Source organism: Falco peregrinus, chromosome 5 (genome assembly GCF_023634155.1).
Source record: "Falco peregrinus isolate bFalPer1 chromosome 5, bFalPer1.pri, whole genome shotgun sequence".
NCBI lineage: Eukaryota > Metazoa > Chordata > Aves > Falconiformes > Falconidae > Falco > Falco peregrinus.
The window spans coordinates 46,482,515-46,495,349 of NC_073725.1; the positions used below are offsets into that span (position 1 = coordinate 46,482,515).

The window sequence follows — 12,835 nt, forward strand, 5'->3', positions numbered from 1 at the left end:
AGGGTCAAAAGCAGTCAGAACTTCACCTGTGAAATTACTAACTTTGAGCTGACCTGTACTATTCAGGAGCAAGACGCTGATACGGTATATAACTTCATAAAGGCCTTGTTTCAGTGCTCAGTGCCGGTCAGATATGTAAATCGAGCATTAAGAGTTATTAGAAAAGGCATAAATGGTAAAACAGCAAATGCTGCCATACCATGACACATGTCCATAGTTTCCCCTCACCTGTGTGGTTCTGGTCCTCTCATTTCAAAGAAATACAATAAACTTGGAGAAGGATCAAGGAGGAGCAACAAGGACAAGCAAAGGAAAGGAATGACTTTGACTTGAAGAATGACTGCAGAGACTAGAAGCTTGTAGGCTGGAGAAGAGTTAACTTGCCAGGAATGTGATGCAGATCTCTAGGCTCAGGAGTGGCATGGAGAGGTGTGGATGGGGGTCAGCCATTCAGTGTCTCTTCTGAAACAAGAATGTTATACAAAGCTAGTGGAAGTCAGATTCAGAGCAAAAGGAGATGGTTCTTCATAGACTGTATAGCAGACCTGGGAAAATTGTTGGTAAAAGATGTTGTGGATGCCAGAACTCTTTCTGGGCTCAATAAAAAGCTGCAGGAGTACCTGGAGGAGAAATCCACTGAAGAACCTAAATACAGAAAATCCCCATCCAGCTCAGAAAATCCTCTGACCTGAAAATAGTTGCAGACAAGGTGAGTACAGAGAAGGGTGTATCATATATACTGGTCATCTTCTTTCTCTTCCCTCGGTATCCATTTGTGGCCACTGCCAGAGTCCAGATACTGGGTTCAGGGACCTTTGCTCTGACACAGTACGGGTGTTTGTGTGGAACTGGTATTTCTGTAGAGTGTCCCAGAGGAGAGGTCTGCAGCAGCCCCTCTGAGCTCCGCAGCCGCAGATCCCCATGGCAGGGCTGTGTCTATGTGCAGCGCCGTTACCTAGCTTGGTCTATGCCATGGCTTCCTCTGCCTTGTTTATGCAGTGTGCACTTTCCTCCAGATGTTTGCATGAATTCTGTGTTAAATTACAGAAGTCTTTTCTTCCTTTTTTTTTTTTTTTTGGTAACAAAAAACTGTAGGTGTGGTATTTGAAAATGAGGGAAGATATGCAGACACATTGGACTTTGTTGTCATGAAAGAGTACAAAAAAAAAAAAAAAAAGCCTTGCTTTTTTCATTTTTGAAAGCTTTGGGTGCCATCTGCTGGGTTCAGTAGGACCTTACACACTGGAGCAAAATTGCGAGTTGCTTGTTGGAAAGTGCTTGAAGAATTTAATTTATCAAGGGTTGCAATGTCTTTGTTTGCACCTCCCAGTTCTTTTGGCTCTGTTGGTGATAATGTTACCCAGGTCTATGGGCTGTACTCAGCCACACAGAGAGAAGTGCCTGCTTGCAGTACCCTTTTAAGGATAAGATTCAGACTGAATTCTCTAATGCTTTTCACTGTGTTTGGTCACATAATAGAGAAATGGTGGAAGGAAATAAGGTTTGTCAGGCATTGTGTCCTGGCCACATAGTGCAGTAGCAGAGCTCACTCTGAGCAGCATTCAGGCTGTGTGAGGCTGCTGGAGACAGGGACAGGCAGACACTGGGGAGCTGGAGAAGGCTGTTTTCCAGGGACCCTGGTTACTGCCTCTTGTTTGCTACGTGGCATAGGTGTATTGCAGCAAGCTACAGTCCTGTCTGTTGAACTGTGAATGGGGAAGTCTGTGAGTGTACCAGGTGACTGAGGCACAGGTCCATGGGGTGGGCATGGTGCCGGCCCTGCAGTTAAGGCACCTGGTGCCAGTACGCTGGCATCTCTGGGCTTGCAATGTGACATGTCCCTAGCTTTCACCTTGGCAGTGCCTGGGAGCAAGGTAATAGAATAAGGTAGCCATGGGCCCTTCCGGAGGGCTGAAGTGGACTTTGCTTATTCATCATTCACAGGGGAGATGGCCAGCTATGTGTTTGCAGAAAAATGGTGAATAGTATGACCTGTGTGAGCAGCTGAGTTCAAACACACAGGGAGCTGTAATGCAGTTACCCACAGCACTGCCCTGGGACACATCTGTCGCTGTGAGACCCTTCAAGGGTAATATCCTTTGTTTTTTTTCTTCCTTGCAGTTACCTCCATGGTGTGTTCACTCTCGCTCCATAATTTGATGATACAGGGCTTTGGCAGCAATACTGGCTTGCGTGGTCCCATCCTTTCATCCATCCCTCGCTACTTGTTCTCTCCCCAAGCCACAGTGCCCCTTATCCCCACACTGTATGTGAGGCTATGCTGCGTGCTGCTGGGTTTTAAAAAAACAAACCAAAACTACGGCATGATGAAATGGGTTATATTTAACCCAGACCAGTTCCTTTTTCTTCGAATTGCAATGTGGCCTCCTAAACAGTTGGCCACTGTTGGGCCAACACAAGCAAGGGAAGCCTGGTGTCTGCAGTGCTGAGGGGTAAGCAGGGACACGTGGCTGAGGAGCAAGACCTCTGTATTCAGTTCTGCTTTTGAACCCCTGGATCACCCAGTTTAGCAGGATTTGGCCTCTGCACTGCTACCAGCAGGCATCTGCGAGGAGACCTCTGGCACCTACATCAGCCCTGGGCTGGTGGGCTGCTCACAGCCTGCGAGAGGTCCTGCCGAGTTCCCCACGTCCAGCATTGCTCTGCTTTGGAGGCTTAACAATATGTATAAAACCAGGGTCCTTGCTGCTAGGTGGAGGTATGCTTTGAACTTTCAGCTGCACAGGCTGAAAAGAGAGAGGTTTGACAATAGCAAATTCTCAGAGCATGTTTGGCTGCTGTTTTGTGCGTTCACAGTATTTCCCTAACTGTGCACCTATAATTTATAAGAATATAAATAAAAATGAACACATAAATGAGGGATAATGAAGCCTTTTCCTTTGGTTTCATTCTTTTCCTTGTGTATCAAGAGATGGCAGTGTATTAGTCCATACAAGCTACTAAAGACTTACAGCTTTCTCTGCTGTAGCAGGGCAATGAAATTCTTTCAGAGTCTTAGAGAGGATGTTTAGTCTCAGACAAGCAGGCAGCCTGGCATTTGGTGATCTTTGAGTTGCAATGGCACATCATCACATGCTGGTACTGTGTTGATCAGTAAGGAGAAGAGATCCTAAATTTTGTCCAAAAGGACAAAAAAGATTTAAAAATGGTAAAGGTTTCTGGTACAAACAGATGAAAAGTTTACTTCTGACGGTGTTGCATTTTGAATGATCCTCTATCTGGAACATATGGCAGTTTACATAACTGTTAGCAAATAACAGCAAGAATAAAGCAGAATAAAAATCCATAGGAAGAAAGCTAGAACTCAGCCTGAAGAAAGGCAGTCAGTTAGAAGGAAAAATCTATTTCAGCTGAGAGTTTATGCTTAAACAAATTTAACATACTCTTTGAAAACTAATTATGTTCAGCATTCAGTCTGGGTGCCTTACATATGACAAACCACAATGAGAAGCACGCTTCCTTCCAGTGTTCATACATTGAGTGGTAGACCTTGAACCATAGCATTTGTAGACTTCATTAATCTATGATCAATCTAGATTACTATTAGATTTCTGTAGCCCTTGAATTCATATTACAGTGCATTAAAATTATTTCAAGAAAATGCTGCCAGTGGCAACTCGTGTATCATCTTTTTAAAATGTTCTTATACTCTGTTTTTGCTGCTTTTTTTTTTATTATTATTTTTCTAATTGTCTTCATGTTGACATGATACCTATAGGCAGTGTTCTCACTGAGGTCACGGTGTGTGCCTTCATACTTTTGTGTAGTGGTTGGATTTCTGCATTTGTCTTATTTTATAAATTGATTATCTTCCAGCACCCCCAAATTCAAAAGGAGTCACAATATATCAAGTACTTATGCTGCGATGATCAAGCAACCCTTCATCAGTGGGTGACAGGAATAAGAATTGCCAAGGTGAGATTAAAAGAAAATTTTGTTAAACGTGTTTTCTGTAGAATCCTGCCTTCCTCAGGTTACTGACTGTCATCATCTCAGCTGGAAATATTGTGACAAGAATGGACATTCATGCTAATTTTACTGTAGAAAGAGCAGAAGGGCATGACCAGGGTGGATTTGCTCAATGTTTCTGTACCCTAGTTATCAGTATGTTTTTCTCATTAACACAGGGGTGAATTCTGTAGCTATAAAGCTCATGTACTCATAAAACTTGCTCCACAGTTACCTGGCACGATAATAATACACTGTGGCTGATAATACGCTGTGACTTAAGATGTGCAAGCTCTGGTCAGGACAGCTGTGACCTTTTTCAGACAGTTCTGTGTAACCCTTTCAGAACGGTTAGACTTGATGATCTTAATGGTCTTTTCCAACCTAAACAATTCCATGATTCTGTGATTCTAATTCACAGCCTATTTTGTGCACAAAACATTAAGGGAGACGGATTTATACATAGCCCAGTATACTGCCAGACCTGCTCCTTTTAGGTATATATTCTTTTCTGCCAGTTCTGCGGCAGGGTGACATCCAACAAAGGTATGGGTCGAACATCAAATTATTTTGTGTCTTACACTGACAAAGCTGTTTGCACTAGAGCCCAGAACTGCGTCCCAAGTCTCCAGTCTGAAAATGTAATACTTGGAAGGCATTGGAAAAGATACTGAGAACAGTTGGTTTTGAAGACAAGTTTCAAGATGTTTACAGATACTGTAATGAACATAAAATGTGAGAGTGGTATCAGTAGGACTGTGTTTGGTCACAGGGATTCATGTTTTATTGTGCTGTTACACAGGTGCTTTCCAGCTGGCCCTATACGGAAATAGGCACACTGCTTGTAGAAAGCTACTTTTCAACAAAACAGGGTAGGAAGGAATGGAGGCAGAAAATATGTCTGAAAGCAAAATGAATTCTTGGCCTGTGCGAACCTTAACACCATGCTTGTTGTATTGTTTTGATTGTTTTGCAGTATGGCAAGACACTATATGATAATTACAAATGTGCAGTGAAGAAGGCTGGCTTGTCCTCTCGGTGGGCAAATCAAGGAATGGTGGAACCAGCTGCCCCTGTAGGATCCTTATCAGCAGGTATGAATGCTGTCACAGCAGTTGAAATCACATTTATTTTCCTCTTCTGTCATCATCGGTGTTGCACAGTCTTTATTCAGAAAACTATCCCATTGACTAAGCAAGAAAATACGTTGTTCTAGACAGCCCAGTGTAGCTCTGATCCTTAACTAAGCTGGCAGCAAAGCTCTCACTTTGAAGTTAGAACTTGAAGAATACAAGGACAGCCCACAAAAGGTCTGCTTAAATCCGAATAATTTAATAAGGTGTTTTTCTGTTGGCATCTGAATACAAATCCTTTATCCTCCCTCTACATTTTACAGACTGATGGTCCATGTCTTGAAGTTTTCTGTTTGCCCATCTCTACACTGGCTGTATCGGAGCTTTTCCTCCAATGAGTAAAAGGGATGAGTGGGATATTCTGAGAATGATCATTTCAGAAAGAGATTATTATAGGGTGAGCCACTCTCTTTCCTAGCCTTTCACTTATTTGCATGATAACAATGTGGATGTTAGGAGAAGGATGCAGAGTGAGAAAGGATTGGGTTATTTTCTAACTTTACTTTTCCAGTAGCTTCATCACACTGCTGTTACCGATTTTATCATCATTCAGATACAACAGCGCATGATACTAGTGCATGAATGTTTTTAGTTTACATGCTTAAGATATGCAATATTTATTAGGAAGGCCATGCTGGCCAAGTACTGCAAAGTACTTACTGTCATAAGACACGCAAAGTCAAAATCAGCGTTGGCAGTTAATATTCTGACTTCTCATGTAGACAACTCGCAGTCCTCCAGACTTCTTTCCAAGGCTTCAGTTTGCCTTTTCTCAGTAGGTATGAGAAGATGGGGTGTTTTCTATTATTTCTTGGAGTCAAGTCATGGTAATACGTGCACATTTAGGGTGGGGAGACCCAGTAACAGACTGTTTCGAGATCAGGGGATTTTCTGACAGCTGTGGGTGGGGATATTTGAGCAAGGGTGGATAGGACAGTCGTGGAGCATTTTGTGTTCTGGTACTGATGGCAGTAGAGAGGTGGCTGGCCAGTGGGGCTCCATGCTGGTGTTGCAGTCTATATTGGATATGGGCAGGATCGAGGCCTTAAAAAGTATGTACACATCTGTATAACTTCAGCTCCCGACTGGAATCCAGGAACGCTGCATTTGATCACAAAATATACTGCTAATCTTAACTAATGGATCCCATTTAACGGTCAAGTAACCTGGGACAGTTTTAGTCGTGTATGTTGTCTCTGTAGAAATATATCTGAAGCATCATTAGCGTTTTAATTGAGGGAAGTCACCGATTCTTGCAATCTTACTGCCCTATATAAAACCTGGGGCCCGACTATAACACTGCATAACCTGGACTGCCTGACTGTGAGCAGCTGTTGGCTCATGTTTTGGAAAGGGAACAAAGCATGTTTCCTTCTGTTCTGTTTTCAGATGGCTGTATAGCCATTGGTATGGGCTGATTTCAACATAGGCTAAAATCTGCCATAGAAAACTACAGTGCTGTGTGAGCTTGGCGGGGGGCTGTACTCTATTAACTTCAGCAGCAGCCGAAAGCAATGCTTAGGAGGGCAGGTGGAATTTCTGTTCTCGCATCTCATGTAGCCTGTATTCCCTGGTCAGGCTGCTGTAGCCAGCATTTGTGTGTTCGTGTATACCCCAAACTGCATAGTCAGGCTGTGGTTCTGAAGTGTCCCAAGTGCCAAGCGCGTCTCGAGCAAAATAATATTGTTTGCCTCTCTGCCTTACTGTCTGTGTCTTTGAACACTAAAAAACCAGTGTGTGTTGTGTGCCAGCACTGTATCATGATGTTTGAAAGATGAAGGATGTTGCTTTATTCAGATGTTCCATATCACAACAAGGCTTAATATTTTGTATTATATATTTTGGGCATATATATTTTGCATTATATTTGGATTACTTTTTTTCCTGCTTAAAACAAATATAAATTCATAAAATTTTGGAGAAATTGACTTGCAAAGAATATTATAACATTTAAATTAAAAATAAATCTTGAGAATAGAATGGATGAACTCACATATTGGATTGACTGGAGGTCCTTTACCTGGCTGACTTTGTGTATAGCATATGGGTAGGTATGTGGCAGGAGATGATGCATCAAATACTGCGTTCAAGTCTTGCATAGTGTATGAGACCCATGAACAGAAAAAGAAACAGATTACTATTTAGCCATGTCCCAACTTTCTGGTATATCATATGTGCCAAGTAGAACACTATGCTTTGCACTATCTGGAGTGGATCTCTCTGCTCTCTTTGATCTAGTCAAATCTCAGCGTGACTGAGGGCAGTGTGTGCAGCCCAAGCTCCTGCTCTGCTATGGGCAGCAGACAAACTGAGGAGAGAGAGGAACTTGATCTGCTCGAGGGCATGGTCACAGAACCCAGGGACTTGCATGTCTCTCTGCTGAGCACTTTACAGCCACGAGACTGGTTTTACCTCTTTATTGACTTCCATGTTAGTCCTTCAACAAACACAGACTGTAGTTTGAGTGATCAAAATGGTCCTTTGGATTAAATATGCTGAACAACGTGCAGGCACAGGCATAAAACACAAGGACTTTAGGCCATCTTCTGTCGTCCCTCGAAGCCTAAAGAGCCCTAGTCAGTTCAGTACGCTGCGGAGTTCGTTATTTCTCTGTCAGTTGTGTGATTTGCCAGCACGGCAACAGAAATAATTTATTCTATTTCTTTTCACAGTCATGGAATCTTTTTACTATCAGAAAAGTACATGTTAAGATTAAAACCACTGTTGTGCTTAGACTTGGATTGTAGACAGCTAAGGGTTCGCTAGCATCCATGAGTGCAACTTTATTGAATCTCAGAACTGTAAACTATAATAGAGCTAAGGCAGTCATTAAGGGTTACAAATGCATGTATCTAGGCACCAAACACTATCTACTGCTTTGACATGTGCAGCTTCCAGAAATCCTAGATTAAACTGGAGAGTTTGTTTAATCTTTATGAGACTACACAGGGGCTGGGGATTTTTTCATAATTAAACCTACAAATTTGTCCTTTGGTCTCACATTCACTTACTCCATGCGACAGTACTGGGTTATTTATGCATATCCTTTACAAACACAGTAATGGTGGGCAGATGTTTTGCAGACCTTTAACTTAGCCAGCTAATCTGAGAATACAGTGAGGTTCACAAATCGTCCATGATTCCAGGTCTGGGAGAATTTTCAGAGCTGTTAGGTCATATGCTAAAGAAAATGGATCAGCCCCTCTGTAGGACTTCAAACCTTCAGCTCGCATGACTGTTACTGATATGAAACTATGGCACTTTTAATCTTTAGCCTAAAGTAAAGAGAAAAAAAAAAGCACTAAAAACTGAGAATAATACTACAGCACACTACAAACTTCAAAATGCTGTTATGAAAGACAGGAATTTAAACAACAGAAGGACCGAGGGTGGGCTTCCCTATACCACCTTGATTTCTGCTTAGCTTCCCTTCCAAAGCCAGCTCCCCTGCTCTATTTCTGTGCCAGCCTTAACGGTCCCCTTCTGTAATCACCATTTACAATAGTCAGAAGTCCTTCATTTGTCAACACCTTTACATGCTCTGATAATTTCTGTCATACGTCTTCATAATTCTGCCACTTGTGCTGCCGGTGGGATTGTCAGCTGCAACCACGGAGGCATGTGGACAGCTATTAGTTTTAATGTTAAGGTATCTTGTTTATTTTCCTCAGGTAATGAACTGAATATGAAAAGGCAAAAAATAAGCCTGAAGTAGAAAACAGACATCCTTATGGATTTTACTGAATTAAGTACAAAAAAACCCATATTGAGAGGTTCCTTGGTGGAAGTTGTAAAGACATTTTTATAGCCTTTTTCTTAGTTTGCTATTCCTTGATCTGGTTAATATCACAAAATTGTAACACTCTCTTCCCTTATCTTCTTACCTTGTCACAGGTGCTGTTCAGTCAAATGGACAGATTCCCCAAATTGTTTGTCATTCCAGTGCAGAATTTCCAGAGACTCAGAAGAAAGTGGATACATCAGAGGTACAGGTGAGCAGTTACTAGCAGTGCACTAGTTAAATGTCACCTGTGACAAAGGTCTTCAACTTTGTCTTTCTTCACCCACTGTCTTCCCCTCTCAAAGTGCACGTGTATTGTTGTGACAAGGATTTGGCTCCCAGGCAAAGTGGCTGGTTCCTTGCTGTCCCTCCTCATGCTTTACACGCTGCAGACAGTGTGCCCATTGCACAGGAGCACGAGCCGCTGATGGGAGGGGAAGGCACACCCGTCTACCGCTTTCATTCCTCAGAACAAATGGCTGTGAGTTCGGGACGCAGGAACAGGAACGTGTCTACTGGGACAGCCTAAAAGAGTCTGTGCCGGAAGGTGCCATTTTCTGTCTCTGCCAGAGAACAGGTCTTGCCTTAGTAGCACGAAGGATACAGTAGTGTTTTCAGAGGAAACACTGTGCAGCTAAAGATGAATGTGTAAGAAAGGAGAAAGTGTGAAGAAGTAAGGGAAAACATGACATGTTTTCGTTAGTCTCTAAGTGCATTCCTTGGTCAAGCTCCAAATTTTGTCTACTTGCACCACCTCTGGCTGTAAAAATATCAGTAGGGTGCTGTATGAGGACTTCAAAAACATCCTACAGAAAAAAACCCAACCTGCATTTGTTTGCAGTTCATCCTTCAACCCCTCCGTCATGCATGAAGTGCACAGGACAAGTGAAAGGAAATTCCTAGGGTTTTTTGTCACCTGCATTACGTGTCCTCTACTTCTTGTTTCTGTCTTTGAGTTCCTCCTTTAAAGAGGTCTGTTCTCTGTTCTGAACCTCACTTCCTCTGGAACAGATCACATTCTCAGAACTCAGCCAGTGGTCCTCTCCTCCTGTGTCTTGTTTACTTCCATCTTTGTAGGCAGGGAGCGCCAGGCATGCATGTTATACTTGGCTAATGCCAGAATCAGCACTGCTGACTGCAGGGTTGCAGAGCGCTTCTCTCTAGCGGATGCAAACATGTCACCTTCTTCAGCTCACAGCTCCTGCAAGCCTGGGACCAAAGGAGCAGGCTGAAGTCTTTAAGGGGGCACTGTGCTACAGTTGGAGCGTTAAGCTAGCTGGATCTAAACTGATAAGTTAGCGTAACTAGAAATGAATGTATTACAAATGTTTGTTTTCAGGACAGTAGACTTCACACGTTTACAAGAATAGACAGCATGTTTGTATAATAACTGTCAACAGCTACCAGTTGCTACCTTGCTGTCTGGGGCGGGGGGGGGTGGGAAGCAGCACAAATTATATTCAGATATCACCAAATGGGCTTTACTTACCATAGTGTCAACTAGCAAACACAATTGAAAAGAAAAGCCACCTAAAATTTTGTCAGACACCTCCATAATGAACTGCTATCATACAAGTTTTTCTGAACTTGCATGATGGATGCTCTGACTCATTTTTCCGTCAAAAAAAGTTGTTAGAGGGTTTGAATGTCTTGTGAGCTTGCAAACACAACTAGAACTCAGTGGCTTGTCGTACTGTTGACTGGAAAGTGGAGGTGGTGTGTGCACGTGCCTTGCCCAGCAGCCAGAAGACCCTTCCCCAGGCTTATCAGTGGCCCTTGCCAGGTCACCAGTGGCGTATCTTTGCCCTCCTGTGCACTGCACAGAATCGTGACCAACAGCTTTCCCAAGTGCCTCACTTTGCAGTGTTCTCCCTCACGTACGGGGAGGGCCCAGTGCACTACCCTGCGGGTGAATGCCTATCAGAACATACAGCAGAGTGCTGGGGCCAGGGAAAGCAGACACACAAACTTTAAATTCCCAAATGTCTCCACCTTCTTCCCGTTTCACTGCTGTTGTGTCTAGTGACTCTGGCAGATAGGTGACTAGAATGAGAGATACTGCGGACAAGAGCCAAAACTACATCTGCTTTTTATGTTCTCAAATCTTGCTCTGTATTTTTGGATGTAAAAACACAGCGCAGATTGGGTTTTTTTCAGTCTTCATGTCCTTAGGGAATGAACAGCAAGGTAGAACATCAAGAAAGTATCTTTCTATGTCTTACTAACTGCAGTTCTTTGAAATTTTAAAAGCACCCATTTTCTGAGGACAGCACTCAAAGAAGCACTATGAATACTGTCAACAGGGAGGTTTAAATGGTCAAAGCTCTGTGGGCAGCTCCAGAAAGAAAACTAAATACTATTTGCACTCTTGAGGCAAAACGTACTCTACTTCATCTTGCTGTCTGTCTGCTGCACTCTTCTCATGTATTTTCACATCTTTTCACTGTTCTTAGGCAGTGGCTTTAGTTTACACGTGCACTGACTGGGCCTTGTCCTTTTATTCTTCTGCTTATTACAGGTTAAGTCAAATAACGTCAGTGCCCCTGGCCTGGCACAGGCACTGTTGAGGCCACAGAAATACCAGAGTAAGAGGAACTCACTGCAGCCTCCTCCTCCACCTGAAAGGCGGTCATCTGCTATTTCTGCTTCACCAGTTCTACCCTCCAAAGTCAAACGAGACAGCGGCATTTTCCTAACAGATCCAGACAGCTTTCCGGCACCACCACCTACACTGAAGATTGATTTTCCACCACCACCGTCTGATTTCTGTGAACCTCCTCCTGATTTTGTGCCTCCACCACCACCAGCCTCCAGCAGCAGTAACGGAGACCTGCCATTACCCCCTCCACCTCCACCTGTCTCTAATAAGCCACCACCTCCAACAAAGAAACCTGTGCCACTTCCTCCAAAAAGGCTAGAACACACAGGACAAGCGGGAGAGCCACGGCCAGCTGGGCCACCTCCATTTGGGGGTGGAGGCAGGCAAGCAGATTTCATGTCTGACCTAATGAAAGCCCTTGAGAAGAAAAGGGGCAGCAGCTCCTGAGCCCTGGGATTAAGTGGACTTCAAGCCACAGCCGGTTTTGTAAGGTATCACGGATGGTTTTGCTGGATCAGGCTCCTACAGGGGGAATTCTCTGAAAGTTCCTCCTGGGGGTCTCAGGAAGTAAGGTGGGGTGCCCCCTCTCCCCCACTTTGTCCCTGTAACCGGCTCCTTCCTACCCTGCCCCACCACCGTTAACTACCGTTCCAGCATCAGGCCGAGGCCGAGTCTTGCTTCGCTCCATCAGGACAGCCAGGGATGGTGGAGCAGCACTCGGAGCCAGCCGTTGAGTGAAATGCATCTCGCGTGGCTGCCTCTCTGGTAGGACTGGAGCTGAAGGAAAGAGTACAACAATGTTCTCATGTGAATTTTGAGAACTGGGAAGATTTTTCACGGAATTCCCCTTAAAGGTTCTTTATCAGAAAACCCCCAGCGGTGGGGTTTTTTATAAAAAGACCCCAGTTTTTTTCAAAAATAGTTTGTTTTAAAAAGTATAACCTCAGCTAGATTATTCTGAGATGCAAGGCAGGCCCAGGGCCATTTCCAGACAGTGTCACCCAAATGTTATACACCTGCTTCCATACGCAGCTCCAGTCATGCCTGTCAGCACACACAGTTGCTGCCTTTAAATCTCATTTATTTGGTTAATCTTAGACAAAGAATTTTTTTTTATTTTGAAATATTGTATGCTTCCCTTGGTAAGTAGGGATATTTTTTTTCCTGTTGGTTAATATCAGTCTTCAAACTGTACCTAGAAATAGTCTGTCTTCTAAAAGCCCATGTAATTATCTTGTACCTGATACAAATGTCTCCTCCTACATTTTTTTCATTTGTTCTCCCATTTTAATTCTGTTGTTCATTTAGGCAGCATTGATTATTAGTTCTCAAATAAAAATAGCTTCCATTTTC

The 12,835-nt window shown here is 43.4% G+C and overlaps 1 protein-coding gene across 2 annotated transcripts in view; it reads left to right on the forward strand.

The window, feature by feature from the left end:
* The window catches only part of APBB1IP (amyloid beta precursor protein binding family B member 1 interacting protein), a 67,208-nt gene extending 54,373 nt beyond the window's left edge, over positions 1-12,835 (forward strand). For both annotated transcript variants that reach the window (XM_055803373.1, XM_013296416.3), the window contains exons 11-14: positions 3,838-3,936; positions 4,946-5,063; positions 8,997-9,094; positions 11,402-12,835. In XM_055803373.1, the coding sequence (XP_055659348.1) occupies positions 3,838-3,936; positions 4,946-5,063; positions 8,997-9,094; positions 11,402-11,929 (843 nt within the window). In that variant the 3' untranslated portion in view covers positions 11,930-12,835. The remainder of the gene's footprint in view (positions 1-3,837; positions 3,937-4,945; positions 5,064-8,996; positions 9,095-11,401) is intronic.